This window comes from Mus caroli, chromosome 7 (genome assembly GCF_900094665.2).
Source record: "Mus caroli chromosome 7, CAROLI_EIJ_v1.1, whole genome shotgun sequence".
NCBI classification, from domain to species: domain Eukaryota; kingdom Metazoa; phylum Chordata; class Mammalia; order Rodentia; family Muridae; genus Mus; species Mus caroli.
The window spans coordinates 114,363,432-114,390,696 of record NC_034576.1 but is presented as its reverse complement, the minus strand read 5'-3'; the positions used below and the strand labels follow the sequence as shown (position 1 = coordinate 114,390,696).

General features: G+C 40.6%; 1 protein-coding gene across 4 annotated transcripts in view; it reads right to left on the bottom strand.

The window, feature by feature from the left end:
- Positions 1-379: 379 nt before the first annotated feature.
- Positions 380-27,265, bottom strand: part of Usp47 (ubiquitin specific peptidase 47) — an 89,777-nt gene continuing 62,891 nt past the window's right edge. For 3 of the 4 annotated variants that reach the window (XM_021166025.2, XM_021166024.2, XM_029480007.1), the window contains 14 exons: positions 25,425-25,537; positions 24,426-24,530; positions 23,552-23,759; positions 21,890-22,005; positions 19,998-20,117; positions 18,092-18,872; positions 9,668-9,843; positions 9,058-9,138; positions 7,477-7,592; positions 7,074-7,192; positions 4,645-4,775; positions 3,048-3,095; positions 2,823-2,953; positions 386-1,806 (listed from right to left, as the gene is read on the bottom strand). In XM_021166025.2, coding sequence (XP_021021684.1) covers positions 1,632-1,806; positions 2,823-2,953; positions 3,048-3,095; positions 4,645-4,775; positions 7,074-7,192; positions 7,477-7,592; positions 9,058-9,138; positions 9,668-9,843; positions 18,092-18,872; positions 19,998-20,117; positions 21,890-22,005; positions 23,552-23,759; positions 24,426-24,530; positions 25,425-25,537 — 2,420 coding nt within the window. In that variant the 3' untranslated portion in view covers positions 386-1,631. Of the gene's footprint in view, positions 1,807-2,822; positions 2,954-3,047; positions 3,096-4,644; positions 4,776-7,073; positions 7,193-7,476; positions 7,593-9,057; positions 9,139-9,667; positions 9,844-18,091; positions 18,873-19,997; positions 20,118-21,889; positions 22,006-23,551; positions 23,760-24,425; positions 24,531-25,424; positions 25,538-27,265 lie in introns of all 4 variants that reach the window. The other variant, XM_029480008.1, reaches the window with a different exon arrangement.

Here is a 27,265-nt window from a genome sequence, read left to right as displayed (position 1 = left end):
CTGGCAAGCTGGCTGCTTCTGCTCGCCAGGAAGCCAGTCTTGGGGAGCTGATCAACGCCCAGGTCCTAAGTAAGAAGGCCTGGACCAGATCCAAGAGACTTTTAAGACAGAAATGTTAATTATACTCAAACCAAAGAGTCAACATTTGCTAATATTCTCATTAAGTATTTCTTAAGAGAAAAAAAAAAAGGGCAAGAATCTGAAATAGTCAGGAGATTAAATACATCCTTTGATCTGAGAACTTCACTATAAATATACTTCGTCACAGAATAAGGCACTTATTCCATACAGCTAACACAGCACTGTATTTAAAGACGACAAATCCATTCAGTACCCAGATCCATTATTGTGCCCCAAGGTTAATGACTAAGATAACACAGCAACATGAACAAATGTTTTATTGGCATGTTCATTGTTGTAAACAGCATCTCGCATGAAAAAGTTTTACCAAAACCTTTTATTGACTTTTATAAATTAGATAGTATTTCAAAGTTTATGTAGAATCGTATTCTTTGAGACTGTACTTAGCAGAGCAGAAGAAGCCTGCTGACTCTAGCACGCTCTGCAATGAATCATGTGGCACCGAGTCTACGCCAAGGCCCCCGAGAAACTTTATTCCATAGATGGGCAGATGGCTCCCAAAGTTACACTACAGAACTACAAATTGACTCTTAAAAATTAAAACGGGACTTTACAAGCATTCTAGAAGACTCAAACTTGAAGCAATTTTTTGAAAATAAATGTACAGAGAAAAGATCTTGAAGCTACTGAACAGAGAACCCTCATTAACGAGCAAATATATCCTATGGAGTCTTACCGAGGAGTACACAGACAGACCGCTAAGCTTTAGTGTACACAAATGTACATGACAATGAGAGGCAAAGAACCTTGGCAGACAGCGGAGCTGCAGCTGGGAGAACTCAACAGGACCGCTGTATTTACATGCCGGCCGCCGAGTGAAGGAGGGAGACATTCTCTACATCCATAGCTTACAGACTAATCTCAAACCTGCAGCAGCTGAGTACACCTACTGGGCGTGGCCCGAGGAAACAGATGTTGGGCTGTCTCCCTAAGGTTCTTAATACTTTGCAAAAAGTCAAATAAAACAACACACCTTCCTAATTCCTCTGAGGGCTACGCTGGTTCTAAGAACTCCTTCAGCTCCTCTTTGCTGCTTTTCAAAAGTCAACACAGTTGCATTTGCTTCAGAACTGTCAATGAGGTAATGTGTGTATTAATGAAATAAACAGAAGATTCATTCATTCATGGCCTTTGCACAGCTTTTATTATTAAGCTATGAGCATCCTGTTTGAGGCTAGTTTTACTAGCGGCTATGTGCACATTTGTCCGCAATCAATGAATCTACTTGTCCCCCTCCCTTCATAGTAGCAGGCTTTGCTTGTTTCTCTTTGCACATCCTTGGCTTTACAGTACAACTGACCATAGTGCACAACATGATTCCAAGTCAAGACAGTGGCCCACTGGGCACTGAGCTTCTGATTGGTGAAGGGTGGTCCAATCAGTGCTGGTGTCATGGGGTTACCCAAACCATGTCCGGCCAAAATGGCACTACCCAGCAGTAGTGAACCATCTACTTAAACAAGCCCTCAGGGGAAAGGCTACACTGGCAGTCAGTCTTGAGCCACATCTTTATTTGGTGCCCCATCCAGGTAGATCTTGAGTGCTTTCTCTTTGCGAGGGGAGTATGTCACTCGATGTCCCGTCTTCTGCAGTCGGCTGCTTTCCTTTTTCATCAATTCATTTCTTTGCTCATCTGTCAATTCCATTACTTCTTCTGTTCTATCCCTTTATGTAAAACACAAATGCATTAGTCCAGCTGGCCACTTACCTTGTTCACTTATATCTCTATACTATGGTGCTCTTCCTCTTGCTCTGACACACCAGGATGCACTAGGTTGCTAATGGGAATCACATGTGCACAGAATTCATTTCTTAGAATGGCACAGAATCAACTCATGTGAGTATTAAAGGTATACAATAATCAGCATTACTGACATCTACTTACAACAGACAATAGCTCCAGGAAATAGCCTGGATTCTCAGCAGAGACAGCACTGTTACCATTTTACAGATAAGAGCCAGGAAAACATCAACGCTAGATCTGACCTCCAGGTCTCAAAGACTATTTCCCTTTGTATGTGTTGTACTATGTCCAACAGAGTAGTTGGAAAGCATCTGAGGTATGTCTTGTCCACATGGAGCCTTGCTGGGAGTGTAATACTCAGACTCTCTTAGACATCTACCCCATAATCATGTCAGTGGCTTGCTATAGTAACATTTTTTTATGCACTGGATTAAAAGAATTTCTTGCAATTACAATTTTATTGGTTTCTTTTTCATATTTATTTTTTATGTGTTATTGTGAATGGGTATATGTGTGTCATAGAAGGATGTGGAGGTTAGAGGACAACTTGGGGAGAATTGTTTTTCTTTTTCTAGGGTGGCAAGTGCCTTTACCTGCTAGGTCATCTTGTCTGCCTTCCCTCACTACTTATTTTTTTTTTTTTGGGGGGGGGTGGTGGTTTAAGATAAGGTCTCATGTAGCCTAGGCTGGTGTCGAATCTATTCATAGCAGATACTGGCTCTGAACCCTGATCCTCTTGCCTCTACTTCTCTTTTGCTAGGGTCCCAGGTGTGTGGCAGCACATGGTGTTCTTTTTCTTAATTTAACTAAGGTACTCCAAGCTTCAAGCTGTAATGTGCAGCATTCTGTATTACTGCTCTGTGCTGCTGTGTCAAAGGTAAAGATACAATATCACAAATACATCAGCACTCGCAACAACAGCATCATTGTACTTTACCTATAAAATATGACGGCACCATCATCACAGATATAAAGAGGCCAAACATTCAGGGTAGAGACTTTAGGATTCCAGTCCAAATCTTGATGAATATCAAGGACAGAAATATCACAGGGGAAGGTCCCCCTACCCTGAGGAGAGAGAGGATGACGGCATGAATCACACCTGGAACCACAGCTGCGGCACACCAGCCAGCACCGGGAAGCAAACATGCTGAGGCTTTACCTTGGCAAATTCAATGTCTTCCAAAGGAATCCCACTGATCTCACTTAGCTAGGGAAAAAAAAAAGTCACATGTAAGCTATTTAAGAATAATTTTCTCAAGAAGTTATTTTCCTTTTCTTCTGAAACAAAATTAACAGGATTTAAAATTAATATATTTGATATTCAAAACTTAGAAGCAGACAGTGAAATCCACTTCTCTGCCTACCCTGCAAACCCATGCCCCTAGAACATGCTAGCACACTCCTTCTAGACCCAATTCTGGTACTTATCACATTCATACATTTCTAAAAGCAAAAGTTCTACTCTGAGCTATCTCTATACTCACTGCACATGGTCATTGTGGAAACACTGAACCCAGAGTCATCTCATGGATCTCTTGTGGAGTGTGCAGTTCTGCTCCTCTGAGAAGCTGACAGCACCTAGACAACACCTGCCACTCTGAAAACTTACCAGAGTGACACAGCCATTGTCCCGAAAGCTGGGCAAGGCAATTTTCTAAGTTTTTGATTTTCTAAATCCTCACCAAGTGAGAGCTCAAATGGAGGTTACTCTTTCCTTTGTTTTTCTTTTAAACTGCCTGCTTACGTCCTTTACCCACCTTAAGATTAAGCTGCTTACGTTCTCTTTGTTAAGAAAGTGGCTGCTTTTAAACAAAGGGCACTAGTAAATGTGGCACATGCCTTTGATCTCAATGCTGAGAGACACAGGCCAGAGATTTCTGTGAGTTCTAGGCCAGCCTGGTCTACAGAGTAAGACCCCATTTCAACCAAACCAATCCCCTACCACAGGGGCATCATGTTCCACATAAGTTTCAAATACTTTCTTGGCTTCCCTGTCTTCTAGCTATGTTTGTAAGCTCACAATTACTACTTGGGTCACATGGAACATTTACATTTTTATGTGGTGTATCCTTTTTCTGGCTTTTAGCATCATGATCAGAATCATTTTTCTCCAAATATTTAAGATGCACATGTATCATTTTCCTTTCTTTCATATATTAATATATTTCGTATATTTTATATTTAGAATTATTTGGGGAATTAAACCCAGGGCCTTGCACATGCCAGGCAACTGCAACTGAGTCACTTCTTAAGAGTGGGAACTTCAGGCACAGTGTGGGAGTTAAAGGTCTGTAAAATGCCCCTGAAGTCGTACACTGATGGGAAAGGCAATCCCCCTTCCCAGACACCTTCATTACTGTAAAATGCAAAGCCTATCTTCATTCTCTATTCTACTCCCTTTAAGAGTCAGCCATGCCCAAGTCTGTTCAGCTTCTGTGACAGATGCCACAAGGTATGTCCAGAGTAGTATGACCCAGAGTCTCTCTTCAATTCTCTTTCCTTTGTTTATTTAGCCATATAGCAGTTTAATAGCTTCTAGCTGATCTTAAATTCGTAGGACAAAGTTGGCAAAATAATGAAAAGTGAAGGTTCTCCTCTAGACAAATGAAATAAAGTCATTTCAAAACATAAGGAGCGCCAAGTGACCCTAGTGGTACAAAGTATGTCCGAGACGGAGGCGGACTCCTGCCTTCAGTGGCTGGTACTTACTTCCCAGATAACACAGAGAGACATGGATGCCTCATAAATGAACTTACCTTCTCTCGGAGTTCATCAACACTATTGCTTTCCAACACAAGCTCCTGGAAGGGGTCCAACTTCATCTCTGCAGGCCTCCAGCGTCTTGTTAAGATGGCGAGCTGTGACATGGACTTCATCTTCTCCACACCTAACAACACCCAGGGTTAGACCCAGAACTCTACTTCTCTAAGGGATTACAACCTTACTTTCCTGTAGTTCCTAACTAGACAAAAAGAATTTAAACATTTGTGTGTTTGTGTGTGTGCGTGTGCATGTGCAGGCGCTCATGGAGGCCAGAAGGTATTGGGACTCGACTAAAGCTGAAATTGCAAAGGTTGTTGAGTTGCCTGATGTGGATGCTAGGAATCAAACTCATGTCCTCTGAAAGAGTAGTAAGAGATTTTAACCACTGAGCTACCGCTTCCCTATAAAAAATTAGTGTATTTATTTTATGTGAATGGGTGTTTTGCCTACATGCATATCTGTGTACCACATGCATGTTTGGTGTCCTTGAAGATCAGAAGAGAACATTAGATGGGAATGGAGTTATGGATGGTTGAGAGGTACTATGTGAGTGCTAGGAATGGAACTTGGGTCCTCTGCAAGAGCAGCCAGTACACTTAGCTGCTGAGCCACGCCTGCAGTCCCTGTTTTCTTTTAAAGCAGGTGCACACACAACCCCCCCCCCCCCCCCCCCCCCCACCCCACACCCCCCCCCCCCCACCCCCCCCCACTCTCAGAAGACAACTCTCCCTAGCCACCATCTGCCCATCAGTGTCCCTAACCGACTGCTTTTCCAGTCACTCTTCCCTTTGGGTCTTAAGCTGCTCTTTCAGTGCCAGTAGCACCCACTTCAATCTAAATTACTATCAAGCCATCTTCATTTTATTTTCTTTATTGACCCAAACTAGTATCAATTCATCTTTCACTGAATCTAAGAGGTGGCTCTTCAAAATCCACCTGTCATTCGCCTATCTGGTAGAACATACAAACAATTTCTATTGTGTCTAGTCTCTTAGCAACTAACAAGTGATAGACGTGCAGGTCCATTCCTCTCAGACTCAGCATGTGGGGGACAGTCTCTAGCTTATTCATGTTTATAGCACCAGACACTAGCAGCATCTGGTAAATTATGGCTGAATAAATGCTGCTGGGATTTAATCACATGACTCATTTCTTACCCATTTATTTTGATGCTAAAATGTATACAGACATGATATAAGGCAGGTATCTACTACGTGATGCTACCTCCTTCATGATCCTGTCTCAGTCTGTCAGACATGGCTGTTATTCTCTCAGGCCCCAGGCATCCCAAGAACACCTGCATGCAGCATTTGCCTGGTAGTTCTTTGCTTTCTCAGTTAACTTGTAAAGTAACTGAAAGTTTACTTTGTTAAATTTAAACTATTTTAGATTAGAAACAGCCAGTAAGAAGGAATACTGAATTCTCTAAGAACTATCATGAGCTTATTTTCTAGATTGTAGACAGAGCTAACTGTTCACTTCAATGTGACCCCCCAGAAGCCAACTCTCCATCCACCACTCTTGAAGAGTATTTAGTTGGTCCCAGTGCTGAAAGTCAAAGTGGGCTTGTGTGGGACACAAGCAATGCTCCAGGTCACTGTCATGGGCACAGCTGTTTGCTCTAAAAGACATGGAGTTCAAGTTTCAAATAACTCAGAATGTAACCTTTTTATAGTTATGGAATCAAGTTAAAATAAGGTCATTAGGGTGGACCTCAATTCAAGATGATGAGTGTACTTTACAAAGGGGGAAAAGTTTGAGTGCAAACAAGCCCACATGGAGACCACAATGTGGAGATGAAAACAAAGTTGGGGTATGATATCTAGCTACAAGGCAAACGTAGCTCACCAAGCAGAAGATACACCGCCTCCATGAGATCAAGAAGAAAGGAAACAGATCCACTAACACCTAGACCTCTAGCCTCGGGAAAGACTGAGCTAGCATGCCTGCTGGTAGCACTCTGAAGTGTCAGTGGCCCAGGTCACTAACACAGCTGCTCTCAACATCTTTGACACACTTTCAATAGCGTATTCTCAACACAACTATGGGACAATTATAAAGAAAATAACAAGAATGTCTCAGAAAACAACAGCAGAATTTCCTGAAAAATGAAAAACATCTAACTTTTTAAATTATAATTTTTATGTAAGGGAAAATGAGAGAAAAGAAGAAGTATCAGAAGGGAAAAGACAGGAGATATCTTCTAAATATAATGCAAACAGCTATATTAGGGACAAGGAAAGGAAGAAGAGTCTGAGGGACAGGGCAAGAATCATGTCAGTTCACCAAGCCATAGCCTGAGGCAACCAGGACAGCACTAAGGCACTGTACAAGGAACTTGTCACAACTCAACCTGGGATCAGGCTCCCATTAGCTCTATGGTCTTTCTAATTGATATTTCTCCATAAAACAATGACAATACCATCAAGAACTTCCAGGAAAACTTCCCAGTTGCTGGAAATATTAATATCCTCTTCATAAATATGATAATCCAAAAAGACAGTGCCAGGATTCTTCCATGTTTTCTTCCTTAGACGAAACCTAAAGATACAATAATACACTGAAAACTGCTATAATTTGAAGTATTTAACTAAAATAGCTACATTAATTGACACCCAAAATCAACTGTGTTCAAGGTACAAAATAATGATTAGTCATTAAGATTTAGGGGAAGTGATGCAGAAACCCAGCCTCTAGCACATCACATTTTGTATTCTTAGGGAAAGGAGAAGTCTAGCACGGCTGCTTAGTGCTCCCAATCCATGGCTCCACAGTAGACCAAAGGCATAGCAGCATGAAAGCAGTTCGCACTGGGGCCTCCCTACCTGTCGATGCTGAGGTCTAAGCCACACTGCTCCCTGAGTTGAGGAATCAGCTCCTCTTTTGATTGCCGCACAGTCATGCCTTTAGCAAACACAGCGTCTAGCAGAAACTTGCATGGCTAGGAATGCAAACACATGATTAGAGCTTGTGTCACAGTGAAGTAAGGGTTAGGAAGAGATATTATTTGTGCTGGGTAGTGTGACAAGGAAGGGCCTGAGTTTGAGAACCTGTCTCCTTGTTCCCAGTATTAATTCCACAACTTATAAGCTCAGTGGATGTAAGCAGCCTTGCTTAATGGCCTATGCCTCAATTTTCTCATCTATAAACTGGGGACAATAGCTTCCTTTTAGAGTTATCATGATGATTAACTAGGATAATGCATTCATATTTGTAATACAACTATAATTATTTTGAAAGTGAAAGGCACAGTTCCATGGATTACAATAGAAGAATATGCACGTAATCTCTAACATATAATAAAGGACTCAGAAGAGGCATGTGAGTAAAAATAGGTGATTGATAAAACATTGTTCAATTAATAAAGGCACTGTATAAAAAGTTCAAAGCTTTCATATTTGTTTGGCACTCTATATGGTATGTATGAGCTCTCAGAAATATTTCTTATACTTTGGGCAATTAGGCCCAACTCTTATGCATGAGGTAAACTGAAATATTCTGATTACTTCCTAAAGCAGCCTGCTCAGAGCCTTTATCGAGCATTTGAACTGTGTGAGCCTGAGCAGGTTACTTAACATCCCTGTGCTGGTTCTTCACCTACAGACTGGGAATACTAAACAGGACTTACACCTGAGATAACTAATGGGGTTTAACTGAGTCTTTGCAGGAAGGAAGTGATGTCACAGAACACACTACAGCGATGCCTCTTAACCCATGATGACCTTGGACACAGAAGGCACTCACATAGGTCAGCTGCTACTGCCTTGTAGTACAGTGTCATCCCTCCCAGAAAGCAACCATGCATTTCCTTTTCAATGCGGAAAAACCCTGCTTACTCCAGCAGCCTGTTGACACACCACAGGGTTAACTCATGGTTGCCTGTTTTGTAAATATGACTTCACTGGGTATGCTGGCTGGTTTTGTGTCAACTTTATACAAGCTAGAGTCATCAGAGAAGGAGCTTCAGTTAAGGAAATGCCTCTATAAGATCTAGCTGTAAAGCATTTTCTCAATTAGTGATCAATGAAGGAGGGCCTAGCCCACTATGGATGGTGCTAACCCTGGGCTGGTGCTCCTGGGCTCTACAAGCAGACTGTGCAAGCCGTGGGGGCACAAGCCAGTAAGTAGCATCCCTCCATGGCCTCTGTATCAGCTCCTGCCTCCAGGTTCCTGCCCTATTTGAGTTCCTGTCCTGACTTCCTTTCATAATTAACAGCAATGTTGAAGTGTAAGCCAAAGCAATCCTTTCCTCCCAACTTGTTTTTTGGTCATGGTGTTTTGTCTCAGCAATAGAAACTCTAATTAAGACACTGGGATACAGGTTACTTTTGTACGATCCTAGCAGAGTGAGTACTGCAGCAGAGATGAAGGACTAGAAGCCATCCCTACCCTTGGGTGTCACTCACCTCTTGCTCATTGACTAAGAGCTGGCACACTTTAACTCTGTACTCTCCCTTCTTCAGTGCTCTCCCCAGTCGGATTGTGATCTGCAAATCAAGAATATTCTTTGAGATGAACTGCCTAGGCAGAGCAACCTAGGCTCACGCTGTTGTTTGCTTCTGTTTTCCCCATCCTCTATCTCATGGGCTCCTGGAGAACAGGTGCACCTTCACCCCTGACTCCATAGCACTACAACTATAACTTACACATAGTTCATATTTAACCAAGCTTGCTAGATAAACAAGCAAAAGACAATGTAAACACACCCAGTAACTGCCAGCCTCTTATCCTTCCTATTTCTTCACTGAAAGGACTACAAGGTGCTCTCAAACCCATTTTTTTTTTTAAAGATTTATTTATTTTATGTATGTGAGTACACTGTCGCTATCTTCAGACACACCAGAAAACAGTACCACATCCCATTACAGATGGTTGTGAGCCACCATGTGGTTGCTGGGAATTGAACTCAGGACCTTTGGAAGAGCAGTCAGTACTCTTAACCACTGAGCCATCTCTCCAGCCCTCTCAAACCCATTCTTAAAACGGACTAATTCTACAAGGGTTATTGCAATCAACCTTATTGTCATCTGAAAATGATGAAAGGGTCTCATTCAACCGGACGGTCTCAAACTCTTGATTGCTGGTGTACACTCGAAAAACCTTGAAGTGAGAGGAGAGGACTCCAACAAAGGGTTCTAAATGCTGTTTGAAAGCTGCCAGGGTGATTCTCTTATCAACATGCACCATCAACCCTAAGTATAAAAAACAAACAAAACAGGAACAAAAATATGAAAGCAGCTCTGTGAATGTTAAGTAAAACAGACCACATTTCTTATACTGTCAACAGGAAAAAAGTCTCTCTTCTTTTGGCTAGATTTTTAGGTAATAACACTGAATAAAACAGCAAAACAGAATATAAACAATCTAGGTGCAGACTGAGGACTTGATAGGTGTAATCTACCCAATTTCTAGGGATAGCTCCTCATGTTGTGGTGATCCCTGACCATAAAATTATTTCACTGTTACTTCTTAACTGTGATTTTCTGCTGTTATAGATCATAATGGAAATATCTGTATTTTCTAATGGTCTTGAGCAACTCTTGTGAAGGGTCATTTGACTACCCCCACAGGTTGAGAACTACTGCTCTAGGGTGACTCTTAAAATACAACTGTTTCCACTTCACACAGTACTAATTCTGGTCCTCTGCTCACTAGCCACAAGAAGCAGGGAGCCACTGGCTTCCATCCTCATTTAGGAAACCTTTAGCACAGATCTATAGCCAGATCTATAGCAGCTGTTTCAAAATCTGTTAGCAATATTGCCTGGAATAATTCTGGGATTTCTGCTTGGAAAACCCTTTGGACTAGCATACTGAGATGCATATTTATAATGTGTCTGGCTGTAGAGGACTGTATGTAAATGATGCGTTGTTCTCACCTCTTCCAGGCTCAATCTGAAACTTTCTTTGCATTGTGATAGGATTATCTCTTGAAAACTTTTTTGGAGACAGGTCTATGTAGCCCTGGCTGACCTGGGATTCAAGAGCTCTGCTTCAATGTTGGGATTAAAGGTGTGTGCCACCATGCCTGGCCAATAAGTTATTTTCTGTATTTCTTCCAATGCCTACCTCCTTCAGCACTCTGTGCATTGTAAGAATGCATCTAGCCATCCTGGTCTTCACAGTCTGGCAGAAGTGGTTGCAGGCCTAACCTCTCTGTCTTTTTCTCTTGTAATAAGGTAACAACCCAAGAGCAGCCTTGCTGACAGGCTGTCCTTCAACAGCACTAAGCCTCCCTTGTTAGTAGGCTTCCTTTCAACTTTTCCGAAGGCCATAAACTATATGGTTTACATTATCAGGCCAGCTCAACTGGTTGGATGAAACATCTGAGTACTTTTTTCAAGTGAATTAATCTTCATTGACTACTTTCCTGGTCATAAACAGGTATCAGTGGATGTAAGGAGTATAAACTAGGAGTGAATATGGACAGTGATGAGCTTGGTTTTACTATGCAACATCTGAAGCAGTTTTCTTATTTTTTTACTTGCCTAGAATTCTAACTTCTAAGTGTTAAGGGATGGTCCCAATTGAAATCATATGGGAAACAAATTTACATTTGCACTCTTCAAGACACTGAAGATTCTGAAGGAGATGTGGAATGGAAAGTGGCAGGAAATCAAAAGCTAAGGGCTTGTAAGCAAGGATCCAATCTGAGCCTCAGTTCTCCCATAGGATCCTAGGAGCCAACAAAGACTTGAATAGCATTTGGTTCCTTTCCTAACTCCCAGGAAACTCAACTGCTGGTTACTGATCCAATCTAGTCTGGAGCTAAGCACCAGGTGGTCTGAAGGTTTAGTTTCAATGACCTCCTAGTTCCATTTTGTAGCCGGAGACTAGACTCTTTGTACTTACAGCTTCAGCAAAGACTCACTGTCGTAGTTGAAACTGTTTTAGAGATGACCACTACACCTCTTTCTTTCCGCTTATAAAAACCACAGAAAGAAAGCTTATAAGAGAAAAAGACAGATTCAGTTCCTTATAACACAACTTCAAATATTTTTAGGATATCTAAATTATAGGAAAACACTTCAAAGCACGTGTACTAAATCCATTATTTGCCTTCCTTGTTTATCCCTAAGTTCTATAGACTACAACGAGTTCACACCAGGACAAGGTTACACCAGGATGTCGGTTTGGTGTTGTTTTTTTTTTTTAAACAGAGTTAATGCAGTTCAGTCATCCCTAGGGCTCTGCTGCCGATGCTATGCAGGACATTCTTGGGATATGGAGTTCTTGGTCTGCTAGATCTGACCACTGTGAGCAGCTCAAACTGACAGTGGTAACTAGATGGTGGCTAGTGGAATCCTAGGAGCACAACTTACAGGAATTTGACCACAGACAACCAAACCTGTTTGAACTAGGTATTTCACCAGAGCAAACAGGATTCACACAGCTGCTGAGAGGACGACATGGACTCACTTATGCAAGCTAATGCGCCTTTTGAGGGGGCCCTGGATGGAGACTTAACCACTAGTACAACACCCTTCTGTCACCATTTTCTCCAGTAGTCTACACTTTTACACTTGAGTTTCTTTCTTTTTTAAAGAACTATTTATTATATATATGAGTACACTGTAGCTGTCTTCAGACACACCAGAAGAGGGCATCAGATCCCATTACAGATGGTTGTGAGCCACCATGTGGTTGCTGGGAATTGAACCATCAGGACCTCTGCAAGAGCAGTCGGTGCTCTTAACCACTGAGCCATCTCTCCAGCCCTACACTTGAGTTTCTTTAAGACAAATAATACAGTGTCAAAGGATTCTGGTGTTAGTTATAGCTCATTAGTTAAAAATATATCCATGCACTTCTATTATTACTTTCATTTAAAAAAACAAAACTTTTCAATTTCAGACTGTCTTCTCTTTCTTTTTAGGAAGCACTTTCCCATTTATTGACTTCTCTCTATATGTATATGGGAACACAGAGTGTATGTGGCGGTCAGATGACAACTTGTAGGAGTTGGTTCCACCATTGGGTCCCAGGGATCAAACACAGGTCATCAAGGCTCAGCAGGAATTATGTTTACCTGATGGGCTATCTCACTGAGCCAAATCTCCTCTTTGTGTGTGTGTGTGTTTACATGTGTGTGCAAGTCAGCACGCACATGTGTGATGCCTGCTTGTGGAGGCCAGAGATCACTCTCAGGTACTGCTCCCTTGGAGCCTGCTCTCTTGTTTTCTGCCTCCCCAGAGCTGGGACTACAAGTGCAAAAGTATATGCCACTGTGCCTGTTTGTTTGTTCTTACATAGGTTTTGGGAAATGAACTCAGGTCTTCATGTTTGCAAGGCAAGCACTTTACTGACAGGGTGTCTCTCCTCATTTCCACTTCTAACAGCTATATAGGGCCTGACACCCAGGGGGTTCTTTCCCAGAGGTAAAGGGACCATGCATATTCAATTAGAAGCCTTACAAGGATTGGAAAGTTGGCTCAGCAGTTAAGAGGCCTGCTGCTCTTGCATTAGACCAGTTCCCATGTAGGGCAGCTCACATCCATCTGTAATTCCAGTTTCAGGTGATCTGATTTCCACTTCTGGACTTCTCAGACACCCTGGCACATATACATATATCTATCTCCTGCCCCCACAAGTTAAAAAAAATCTTTTAAAAAAGGAAGCTTTATACTTTGTGGCAGTCCTGCTGCTCACTGTATGGATGTTATATATGTATGCTCTTTTGCCAGATGTTGCGAAGAGCCCTGGGGCTAATTGTATTTGATGTTAATTCTGTTCTCCTGTGAGGGGCTGTGGAACAAGGAATGAGTCAGTACTCAGGTGACTTCCTGTAAAGGTGTCTTCCCACCTTAACTTATAAATAAAGGCTAGAGCCAGTGATTGGGCAGAGAAAGAGGGAAAGGTGAAGCTGAAGGTTTGGGCCGAGAAAGAGAGAGAGGAAGACAGAGGAGGAGGAGGAGGAGGAAGAGGAAGAAGGAAAGCAGAGCAGAAGCATGTGGCCTGGAGAAACTGCAAGTTATAGGGGGTCTCGTAGATGGGGAAGATGGTAGTGTAGTGGTAGATCTGCCCAATCTAGGCAGACAGCATGTATTCATATTAAGTTGTGTTTTCATTGCCGGGGCATATTTGGGTTGGAGATTTACCACAACAAAATGGCACCCAAAGTATTGATATAAACTCAACTAACCTGAGATAAAAGTTCACTGCCCCCCAAACCCTGAATGGGGCTTGGGCAGTGATCTAGGGGGCAGCAGTGTGGATTTGAAGCTGACTGGATTTGAGGGGCTCACAGAGAACAGCAGAGAAGCATCTACACCCCGCCAGAGATGTTCCCTTCCCTGTATTGTATCCTGCGCTCCTCACTCTGCCTCTCCTATCCCCAAACAGGGACACAGACAATGCCTATCTTTCTATACTCAACTCCTCCATGTGAATAAAGAATCAGGAAACAAAGGTACAAAGGGCTCTGGACCAGGTAATTCATTGATATAAAGAGAGAAATATAACCTTCTGATACTTAAAGATGGGAAATTTCACCTGTGGTTCGGAACTAGACAGGGAATATTAGTCACTGACTCCAAGTAGAGAGAGCAGTGATAATTGCCTGCTATGAACATGTATTAATTAATATAAATCTGTGGCTCCAGGTAGAGAGCACAACAGGAGGGCTGCTCTAGGCAGAGAGCTTAACAATTAAAAACTCTCTGCTTCCTATAGGCAGATATTAGTGGAAATTTGAATTAACTGTTTTAAAGATGGTATACGGATATATTGCTCTAATGAGTCTTACACAATACTCATATTCTGTCTAATGTGGGCTCCACGGGAATTTTGGGTTTAAATCCTGGTTTGAAAAGCTTTCTCTTATAAGCAGGTATAGACAGAAGTGTGAATCAATTATTTTAAAGTTGGTATAATAAAGTCTGCAGGAGACTCATATACTCTAACGTGGATTCCATGGGAATTTTGGGTTAATATCCTAACATGACAAATTAGAAAGACCTAAATAGGCTAAAATGTGTGTGATTTTGAATACTGTGGTTGTTTTATTGTTCCTCTGGGACAAAGTTCAAACTACAGGTTTTCTTGGTTCCCGGTTGATTTAGGAAAAAGGTTTTGTCTTTGTGTTTTTGGACAAGGTGATTAAGGTATTTACACCTTCCAGAGTTCTATGGATCAGATTTGATAGAGGGAGACCCCCTGAAGAACAAGATTCCAGAGAATAAAACAAAAAGGTTATCTTGATACTAAATTTTGTTTTGAGATTTATATATTACAGAATATACAGCCTTGGTGAATTTCATCATCAGACATGCTGAACTGACCTGCCTGAACTCCTGATGTTTGGTTTTTCATCCAGATTCAGTCAGGACACAGACATCAGACTCTAATACAATCGTTAGTGTAGCCTTCTTAAGGCCAACCAACTCCCCCATTTTCCCTACCCTTCCCTCTCCCTTCAAAAATATCTCAACGCCCATATTCAGCTTGGAGAAGTTATGAAGAGTCATCGTCCCAGTTCCCTAGGCTTTGGGGCTGGGGGTGGTTATTATAGGTTATCTTTCTAGGGGATGTAGGAATGGTCATAATTGGAACAGGGAAGAATATCTAGAATTGATTGCATAGCCATAATCTCATTTAGCAGAAATCTCTTTGTTACTAAGCTGAAGTCATAATTTCTTAAATGTACATAATTTGATGCAAAATCAAAGGTTTTCATTGGTTTAAAATTCTTCTATTGATACTAAAAATTTTGAAATGCAGGGCTTAGTCCCAGTTCTTCTATTGCTGTTATTATGAACAGATCTGAGATGTTTAAGCCTGTGAGTTAAGGGTCAAATAGGAAATTCATGGCTCTGAGTTTACTGTTAGGGTGTTTTCAGTTATTTAACTAGAAATGGCTGAGAGCAGTTAACAGACAACTGTCCAGACTACTTCACAGAGTTGGTTTTCAAAAGTGCCAGAAGTCCACAAAATGTGACATTCAATGTTATTTACTCACTTGTTGTTGAAACAAGTCTGCTCTTGACAGCATTCCCTTTCTTGGATTCAAAGAAGAAATTGAGCATCAATTGGAGTTGCTCCAGTTGTGGCATGAGAGCCACTAGGTAAGAATTGCCTCATTTCATCTGCAGACAAAATATTGTCCAGAAAAAGGTCACACTATGTGGAATATTGACTGATAATCTATGCCAAGACAGGGTAATCAGCCATTCAAAATTCTGCATTATAAAGGTTTGTCAGATGACCTTGGGCCAGAAGGCTGAAGACTGATGCTCCAACCTTTTTAAGTATAAGGAACTGTCCAGTAGTCTCTATAAATTGGCTAAGTTTTGGAAGCTATATTTGGGTCTTCTCATATTTTCAGATAATATTAGTCATTTTTAGATTTCTGACGGGGATGAAGACTGGTAGTCTCATAGCCAACCAGGCTGTTTAGCATTGGGAAAGCTAATACAGATTTGAAAGGATGGTTTTCAGCTGACTTACAATCTAAAGTCAGGACATGAGTAAGGTATATAAGTCTTTTTAGACAGGATAGATGACAGAGGTTCTATTTAACAAAGATGATGGACTGGGTATTAGGTCTCTTGTATTTTATAAATTACAAAATAGTGATGGTTGTGTTCAATTGTATCTGAGATAAAATAATCTTTTAATTGGACAGAAAGGGGGAAGTGCTGCTAATCCCCTGGGGCTAATTGTACTTGATGTTAATTCTGTTCTCCGATGAGGGGCTTCGAACAAGGAATGAGTCAGCACTCAGGTGATTTCTGGTAAACCATCTTTCCACCTTAACTTATAAATAAAGGCTAGAGCCAGTGACTGGGTGGAGAAAGAGGGAAGGTGGAGCTGAAGGTTTTGGCAGAGAAAGAGGATGACAGAAGAGGAAGAAGGAAAGTGGAGCAGAAGCACATGGCTTGGAGAAACCGCAATTTATAGTGGGGGCTCATAGATGGGCAAGATGGTAGTGCAGTGGTAGATCTGCCCAATCTAGGCGCACACCATGTATTCATATTAATTGAGTTGTGTTTTCATTGACCAGGCTTATTTGTGTTGGATATTTACCGAAAGAGCCAGACCTCCATTCTCTGTAAACTTCAGTTCTCTAATCTGTCAAATGGAGGACACCAGGATTTGCTTTAGTAATTTGGAGACACTTGGAGATATAAGATTTTGAAAACTAAAACCATAAGGGGAGTATTAATATATGCTTTGTTTGTGTGTGTGGTTTTTTTTTTTTCCCACAGAGTCTCACTATGTAGCTAAGGATGGCCTGTAACTCCTAGAGATCTTCCTGCCTCTGCCTCCTCAGTGCTGGGATAAGAGGCCCATGTCATCAAGCAAGGCTAATACACAATTTGCTAAAGAGTAATGCTAATAAGCATTTCACTTTCAGCTACTTCCTTTTCATACTTGGGAAAAGAAGTGTATCTTGACTCTAGCTTTCTTGTTAATTGTCTAGGTAGCTCTAGCCACTGGTTTTGTAAAAGCCCTTCCTAAAGTTCTTTTTATATCTCCTACAGTTCTACATTGTGGGTGTATCTGTTGTTACTGCCAACTCAAATGCTTACACTGACAAATCTCTCTCTCTCCTTTGGTTTTCAACATAGGGTTTCTCCGTGTAACACCCTGGCTGCCCTGAACTGGCTCTGTAGACTAGGCTGGCTTCCAGCTCACAGAGATCCCCCCTGCCTCTGTCTCCTGAGTGCTGGGATTAAAGACTTGTGCCATAATGTCCCAGCTATGAATCTCTTCTTTTTTTTTTTTTTTTTTTTGAGATCTGTAACATTCAGAACTCTAGCTTGTCTCTTGCTTACTATCAAATTAACAAAATTAAATTAGCAAAGTCAAAGGAATGGAATATGGCTCAATGGTAGAGCATTAAGTTCCATTCCCAGCAGAAAAACAAAAACAAAAAACAAAAGACCCTGCTAGAGAAAGAATAATAAAGCTTTCTTAAGAGAAAACTTTAAGAAAAGACAAAAAACAAAAACCCTGAGAGGCTCCTCACGCTCCAGAAGATGGCCTTATACCCATGCACATATAGACAGCACTAACTCAATGGATTTAAACCTAGCACATGAAGTTGGCAGGGAAAAGTGGTAGTGGTGGTGGTGGTGGTGGGGATCGCAATGGAGGAGAGGCAATAAGGGGTGGATTTGATCAAAACACAGTAATATGCATATATAAACTTCTTAAACAAAAATAAAACTTTTAAAGTGTTTGGCGTAAGTAGCGAGAGTGTATGTTATGTTAAAAGTATTCCTTAGCATTTTTACCATAGACTTCCCTAATATTGGATACTCTTCTACTTAACTTGATGCAATTACTGCCTAAAGCACTGCATTGCAAATGAAAGAAACCTCAATTATCTTACAGTCCATGTAAGGCGGTCTTAGAGCTAAGCACTGGATTGCTAATCAATACTGAAGTGAGAAACACACTGACACTGTTTCAAAGAGCCTTCCTCTCAAGTACATACATTTGTGTCCTTCCCCAGAGCCTTCGTCCGCAGTGTAGGGGTCAGCTTTGAAGTACATGTACTGCATGTCCCCCCTGCTCTTGCCACTCTCGTCATATTCACTGTCAGTCCCAGAGTCCTCTTCAGCTGTGTCCCAGGTCTCCTTTTTCCCCTCGTTTGCTTTAGTTCTTCTACTACTTGTGATACTGTGAGAGTCGAGTCCATTGGCCAGAGGAATCTGAGCGCTGTCTGCATTGCACAAAGTGTCACTACTGTGACTGGAGCTAAGAATATCACTGTCTACCGAACTTGTACTCCGGTCATTATTCACATCTGAGTCAGAGCGTTCCTCAGACTGAAAGTTTTCTGGGTCAGAAGTCTGAATGTGCTGTTCAAGTTCTCGATTATCCACAGAGGTGGAAGAGCCCCTCTCATTGAGAGGGGATTCAATGTTTTCAAAGTCACTTGTCTCAGTGCTTTTGCTGCTGTCTCCGTTGTCCCCATCTTGCTGCTGCTGCTGCAGTGACAAGCTTTTGAGTTTTTCAGTGCTCTCTTCTAGAATAGCATCCACAGACTTTAAATTCCCTGCAGGTCCTTTGACTCTTTCACAATCATCGTCCACATTACCAGAATCACCTCCAGCTTTCTGGTATGCTGTCCTTTTCGAATATGATCCTGGAGACTGTTCAGGCAGCAAAACAAATAACCGGATTGTATTTGCATGTCGATCCAGGAGTTTCCACAAGTGGGAGTCTGTAAAGGCCGCCTGGTGATCCACTGTCTCAGAGCTTTCAACAAACACCTAAACAGTAAATGACAGAGTTACACTCCGTACTATGTTAGTAGCATTCTTATTCTTCATAAGCACATCTTACCAACAAAAGACAGTATACAGCATATTATAACATCTGTGACATTATGAATAAATTTGACCAGGCATCTGATCTCAGTAGTTGGAGAATAGAGGCAGGATAATTGTCATAGGCTAGCCTGGATTATGAGATGAGTTCAAGGCCAGCTAACAGCAAACACAAGACACTGTATCCAACAAACAAAGCAAAACAATAATTAATGATAGATTTGACAATAATTAACAGTATGTTGTGTTTTACATAAAAAGCTATTACTATTTAATTAATGTTACAAATTCAGGCTATTAACCATTTAAGGAAAAAAGTGGGGGAAAGGAGCATTCTGGCGCTTTTTACCCCAAATTATCACTATTATGATTTAAATGTTTTATTGTGCACACGGGTGTGTATATGTGTATGGGTGTGTGGCACACATGCAGAGTTCAGAAAAAACTTGAGGTGTCAATTCTCTCTCTGTCATATATGTCCATGGGATCAAATTTAGGTTGTCAGGCTTGGCTACAAGCATCTCTTATCTGATGAGTGCTCTTGCCAGTCCACAGATTGCATTTTAATAACACACACACACATATACACACACTATAAGAAAATACAGAATTAACAAAATGATATTAAGAAGATTACATGTGTTAAGTGTAGATACACCAAAATGAACGACTAGAAAGTGTGATAATAGAAGATAGTCAACAAGGAAAAGTTGATGAAGCACCACATGATGCAAACTCAAACATGGAAATTAGGAAGACAGTCACTGAGGAAAGAGACTCAATCATCAAGTCTCAGAAAGGCGGGTTATACCAGAGCTTGACAGCTAAAGGAGGGAGGGGAAACAGGAAAAAGTGCTCCTGGGCAGAGGTCAAAGGAGCAGCAGCAAGGCTGAGTCAGGCAGACTGGATGACAAAGGAAGGAAATTTGGGGAGGCTGTGTGCACTGAAAGGCTACTCTAAGACAGGCAGATGGGACAGTACTGGTTGTAGCCAGGCTTACAATAAAACCTCAGCTTTACTCCATTGGTTACCAGCAGAGAAGACACAATGACAAGATAAAAGACATACCTTGTTACTTCTGAAGAAGCCCTCAGCCTTCAGGGTCTTGCTGGGCATGCTGAGAAGGCGCAGGTCATTGTAGCAGCGCTCCAGCACTATCCTCATGGAGTCTGCAGGTAAGTGCGTGGCCTGCAATGAGAGTGTCAGGATAGAGTGCTTCCCAAAAGAATTCTACCTGGATTCAGACACTTCAGAAGAGAAGACATGCTGAGTTCCTTAAAGTTGAGGAGAGCAGGACCCTAGGTGCCAGTGCTAATACCCACCCTGAGCCCTCAGAAGAATTGTCAGAGGAAAATAATTTTAAGTGGAGATTTAACAATTTTTGGTTACTCAAACGAAAAATTCTTAGTCATCTCTATATTTATGCTATAAACTGGAACAAAGTAACACTTTCTAACCTTCAAGGCTTTTTGCTTATGACAAAACTCTGACTGCACTTGCTCTTTAAGCCATTTCCCCAAGGAGTGTTGTTAGCTTCACCACAGTGGGCTAATATGCTGTCTGTCTTCTTTTTAATTTTTTAAAAAATCCAAGCTCAGTGCTTATATTTTGCATTGGACTGAATGTTTGCACGTGGCGCTTATTTTAAATGTATAGAGCCAGGTGATCACCTGGTATGCATGTGTGCACAAGTTAGCCATCAGGTACTAACTGTATAGCACATTATGATTTGTCTTCTGATGTTGTAACTGGCAACAGTGATGGGAATCTCTTAGTGGTTATTGCTTAAACACAGTAACAGCTACCAACCCTGACAGACCTAACAAGATCTCTCACAACTAGAACATTTACTGATAGTCACAACAACCCTGTTTCACAGGAATTAAAATCCCCAGATATTAAGCTATAAGATAAGGCAGAGGGCTGACAACAGAACTTTGAACTTTTTAAACTTGCAGTCATTGTACAGTAAGGAAGGCTGAAAAACTACCTGTGTGTGTGCTTACGGTACACAGTGTGGGACACTTGAAAGGGAACAGTCATTTGTCTCAGACGGTCCAGTCCATTTGTTCAAAGAGATCCAAGTGTTTTCACCATCTCATTCCAACTCAAACATTCAGCACTGGCCTATATTCTGAGCCACTATTTAATCCATTACTTTCTTCCTGTCAAGTTTGCTTCCCCACCTCACTGCTGCAATTAACATGTCACTAAGCCGGAGTGCAAGCACACATACCACAAAATAAATAAATGTAATTAAAAAAAAAATTTAGGGCTGGATGTGGTGGTGCACACCTTTAATCCCAGCACCCAGGAGGTGGAGGCAGGCAGGTATAATTTATGAGTTCAAGACTAGCCTGGTCTACATGAGTTTGAGGCCAGCCAGCAGAATACAGTAAGACCCTGCCTACAAAGTAAAATAGTAAACACAAACAACTCACTGTACTTCTGTCTTCCTTTGAAACGTAGCAACCACAGCCTGGAGGTATCTGCTTCTTGGCCATATGCCTTTCCACGAATGATTTAAGCAGCTTCCTCAGAGCCACCCCAAACCCAGCCTCCACGCACCTTGAATACCAGTTTAGTGTCACTGGACTTACTTTCCATTCTATAGCACACATCTGATACACCACTACAGCATTTATATAAAAAAACAAAGGGTCTATTTACTGCTATACCAATGAGGGCCCCGTTAGTGTTCAAAGCCCTTCTATTAAACAAACTTAATTCACACCCCTAGTGTACGCTTCACAAAAACCCAGTTCAAATTATAGTCCAGGTTAATGCTACTCAAAGCTGCTCAGTCTGTTTCTTTTACTTGAAGTGTCCCTTCTATTTCAGTTGTGTTCTGCCTATAAATATTGCCCCTTTAAGAGAAAACTTACAACTTGCAACTACCACAGTGATCTGTGCATGCAGCAAGAACTCAAAAATGTTCATGGTCTAATTTTACCGCTTACCTTTGAGATCAGCTGTTTGAACTCTGTAACTGTCTGATTTAAATATGCACGCACTGTTACAGGAGCAGCGACAGTCTCTGCCTTCAGATCAACAACATGAACTTTCACCATCACTTCTATTGCATTGAAAAACATAAAAATGTAGCTGTAGGTTAATTTTTTAAAACTGTATTTTACATGAGTAGTATATTCTAAGTGTGTTTCTAATAGATGGCAAAGAGAGTATGCTCTCATTATTCAATATAGTAGGCATATATTACATCCAACTAATTTCATTAAAAAGCATTATTTTTGACTTCTGCACTCTATGTTTTATTACACATATTAAAAATTCAATTCAGGTATTTCTTGGTCTTCTGCTTAGAATCAAATGTAAAATATTTATGCAAACGATCCAAATAGGAATGAAACCACAGCACTGAAAGCATACATGGAAGTAGAGGTTGCAAAATAAGTACTAAGGGGAAGACACAGGCCTGACTGCTTATAAACACCCCATTAAGCCACTCATGACTTTACTGCTCTCCTTAAAAACACACCTCAAATCCCATGGAAAATTCTATGCCCAAACCAGTGTAGTTTATCTGGTTTTCTTTCACTTTTAGATCATATTTATAACTAAATTTTAGTCACTTGAAAAAGAAACAGTCGCCAAGTATTCTATTTAGCAGTTATTTTGTTTTATTGTCAATTCTCAATTTTCCCCTTATGCTGCTCACTTAAATGACAAAATAGTATAAGATCTTGATGATTAGTGAGTAATAGAAATGACTCCTTAAATATTAATATACATCATCGTATTTAAAACCCTTTTTAAATATTTATTTATTTTGCATTGAGGGGTTATATATCACACACATACTCTCTCTCTCTCTCTCTCTCTCTCTCTCTCTCTCTCTCACACACACACACACACACACACACACATACGAGAGAACACTTGTTAGAATTGGTTCTCTCTTTCTATGAGTCATTTTGATGACCTCATCATGTTTTAGAAATTGTTTTACTACTGATTCATGTAATTAATTATTGTTATCTTTTTTAATACCCCATTTGGAAAAATCTCTTAATGGGACTCTACACAAAGTACAGAGTCTGGCTAATGCAAGCACTACCAAGGTTTCAGAAATGACAGGCAAATTTCTTGTGAGGTGAGTATACTTAATATACTTTGGACAGCAGAGCTGTACAAAGCAAGGAAGTATTTGATTTCCATGAGGAATAGGAGAGAGAAGGGAGAAAGAGGAGGAGAGGGAAAGATGGTGGCAGAGATACCCTTGGGAGCTGAATTGATCACTAAGGCATTTTACAACATCCAACAGGCACTCTACATTGGAACCCTACTGAAGACTGAGAGGTGTTTTCTTGTTGCTGTTGTTCATTATTTAAATTCTGTGTATAGACAAGGTCTTAAAAATGTGTTCATTTGAACTTAAGATGTGCCACCCCACTAATGAAATCACAGCACGTGCTAACAAAGCCCAGCAAAAGCTGGAACTTAACTTCAAATTAATTGCTGAATACTTCTCAACTTATCAAAACTAAGCACACTTTAAGAACATATAAAAAATTTAAATCATTTGCTTCTATGAACAAAGTATTTGATCTTTGATCACAATAATTTAAAGTCCATTATAACTTGAGTATAAAATTGTTTACCTCCCGGTTTGTAAGACTGAAAAATTTGATCAGGCTTTCTCGTTTCCAACAGCAGATCAAACATGTATGTGGACTTGACTCCTCCTAGAAGCAGCCCCATTGGTGTATCTTCTTCTCCCTCATACGATCGTTCCAGGTAATCATGAAACTCATCATATTTTACCAGGCGACAGCAATCCAAGGGAATCACATCTTCTAAATCCATCATCTAACAAAACATAATCCCCCACAAAATAAAAAGCTTTGTGTTGGTTTGTTTGCTTGCTTGTTTTGAGAAAGAACCACATGTAAGCCAGGCTGAGCCTGAATTCACTATGCAAAAGAAGATGACCTTGAACACTTGACTTCTTGCTTCCACCTCTCAAACACTATTACAGGGTATGAGCAGCCATGCCTGGCTTAAATATATTTAATTAACACTTTCCATTAGTCATAAAATAACAAACTATACAATGACACAGTTGTGTCCTTATGTTTATAGTTGTAGGATAAATTATCTCAAATTACTACTGATTTACATTATGATACCTAAACAATAAAATAATTGCAAATCACCATAAAAAATTTTCCTAATGGATTATAAATTCCATGAGGCCAAGACCATGTCTTCCCTCTGTTCTCTCTAATGGCTCATACAGAAGGTACTCAATAGATACCTGCTAAACAAACAGAAAGAAACAAATAAATGTGTCTCTAATTCTAATTTCAGAATTCAGAAGGCGGACTAGTTTTCAAAGTCAACTGAGTCTAGTGCAAAGAGCAGTTGGAGGACGGGGGAAGATGAACGGTTAACTTCAAGGCACTTAAATCATCTATTCCAACTATAAAGCTTCGGTGGTACCAAAATCAAAGTCCAACCATCCACTAACCATACCTTATAAGCCATTTCAACGGCTTCCTTTAGCGTCTTATCCTTATGAACCTCCAGCTTGTTTTCCATCATTACTTGTTTCACAGGATGCAAACAGAATAATTTTATCTACAAAACAGAAAATACCACCATCAACTCACTAGGTCAAGTGTCTCAGCTGAATCCTTTGGCAGATAGCACTTTTCTTCATTGCCAAAACAATGTAATTAAAAAACAAAAACCATAGTTGAGACTATTTTTTCTTACTGTCTGTATTTGTAACTGATTGACAGTGATTAAGTCTTATGTCTTAAAAAACTCAAAACATTACTTTCAATAACCATATAATTATATGTAAGCATTTTTTAATTTATGTTTTTTTTTCTAATTTGGAAAAGACTGATTAATATGCTTCTCCTCAAAATTTTTATAATATCTGCAAGAATTTCACAAGGTTATCTCTCTAAGAGAAATTATCTCCAAGAATATTAAGTTTTGAATATACTTAAAAAATTTAATGTGTATAGATGCTTTGCTTGCGTGCATGTCTATCTGCACCACGTGTGTGCCTGGTGCCTCTGAAGTCCAGAAAGGATGTCAGATTCCTTGAAACTGGAGTTAAAGGTGGTTGTGAACTGTCATGTGGGTTCTGGGAATTGAAGCCAGGTCCTCTAGAGGAGCAGTCAGTGCTTTTAACTTCTGAGCATGTCCCTAGTCCTGTGTAAGGTTTACAAGAGAACAGTGAGGGTAAAAGGACAGTAACTGAAGTATGCCTCTATTTCTATGTTTCCCAGTCCTCCTGTACTCAGGATATGGGAATGCCTGCCTCACACTGCTGCAGAAACATTGACCGCCCGCCATGCTACACATCACTAGGTTTCAGTATCAAATCCCACTTCTCCTTGTGATGAAGCCACACTACCTGATTAATGACCACAAAACTGACTGAGTTATCCTGAGAACAACAGTGGTCAGAAGAGCAAACCTGAGCAGCACTTGTCACTCACAAACATAGAATCAAACCTTGCACGTGTTGCGTTCAATTTCTCGTTGCCTCTTTTCCTGTTCTTCCAATTCTCTCTCCTTCTGCACCAGATTCTTAATGTGTTCTGGGTACTCGTCCACTTCTAGAAATTCTAGGAACATAAAACAGTGTCACTCAGAGCAGTTTCCTGTACACTTTTGGTTCTACTGTGCTTCCTTTCAATGTGGAGCAGAAACATTCTTTCAGGCAATAGTGAAGAGGTATTGATAGTGAGACCATATTCAGATCTAGTAAATGGCTCAAATCCTAGAACCCAACAAGATACCAAAATTTTAAAAAGCCTTGGAAACTTAAAGTCATTTTTTATTTCAAATTCACCAAGGAACTCTGTGGCCTTGGGCAACTTTACTTCAGCCCTCAGCTCCTTAAGCTTATTAAAAGCCCCTGGCCCAAAGGTTATTGCCTAGACTGTAATACAATGGAGTAAATGTTTACTCCTGAAACTGTCACTACACTGACAGCATCACTACCTTCCCTTCCTCCTCACCGCAGCTCTTCCGCTGCCTTCTAACAAAAGAAGGCAGAGGCACAGAACTGGTCACTCCACAGTTTCATGTGACTTAAAAGCATATTCAAAACAATATGAAATCAGGACACCTGAATAAAGCCAATGACTGTTTGATTTTTAAGGAAAACAATGACTATCAGTATTATTCATCAATAGGACTGGTAAAGAGTAAAAACGCAACGTTTCCAGAAATCAACTCCAGTCTTAAAACAACAACAACAACAACAACACACTTCCCTTTTCCCCTCACTGCTGTATACACCTTCCTGCAATCAAGTAGCTACAAAGCATTCCCAGTCTGGTAACACAGTGCCCCCTGGTGTTTGCCACAGAACCAGAGTGGGTTAGCTAGCCAAGAGGGGCTGAAGCACTGCTCTTCAAGGGCAAGATCCACAGGATACGTGGATTGCAACCCTGGTTTTGCCTCTAAGCCAAACTACTACAGGTCCTGAAACATTGGTGAGGCAACAATCCAACTTTTGTTCATGAAAATGAGAAAAAAAATATAATGGTTGAAACAGATATATGAGCACATCTGCTACTAAAAATAAATATGCTAGGATCAAAGTCAGTGACTATTTGAATTATAAAAAGAATATAGGATAACTCATCATCTATCTGTGTATGTGTCTAGATACAAACATACACACATCCTAATATGCCTGCAACACTGTGAATCAGTAAGAATTAGCAAGGACCCCCCTCCCCCAACTAAAAAATTTAAAGTAATAACAATCAAAAATATAAAGAAAAGGACAAACACACTTAACACTAAGGATTATTTTGGGAGGTCAGTGGGCAGCTCTGAAGGTTCTGGGCATTGAAATCAGGCCATAGGGCTTGGCAACAGCATCTTATACCAGTTGAGCCATCTTGCGGCCCACCCTGGGTTTCTTAATAAAATATAACAAAATATTTTTTTTTTTACTAGATTCACAAAAATGTATTGGATCTTTAAACAATTTCTGCAGTACTTCAGGCCATCTGGAGTCCTCTCAAACTTTGTAGATACTAACAGACCCGAAAGCTTGAAACTGAAACAAGCATGCTGGCTATGCTGCAAGACCCTTACATGTGCTTCCATTCATGTATTACAACCCTACAGGGTGTCATCATTTCCAGTCTACAAATCTGCAAAGACTCAGAAAAGTCAAGTGATTAGGGAAACAACACCCTTCTCAATAGTCACAAATAATATAAAATACCTTAGCATGACTCTAACTAAGGAAGTGAAAAATCTGTATGATAAGAACTTCAAGTCTCTGAAGAAAGAAATTAAAGAAGATCTCAGAAGATGGAAAGATCTCCCAT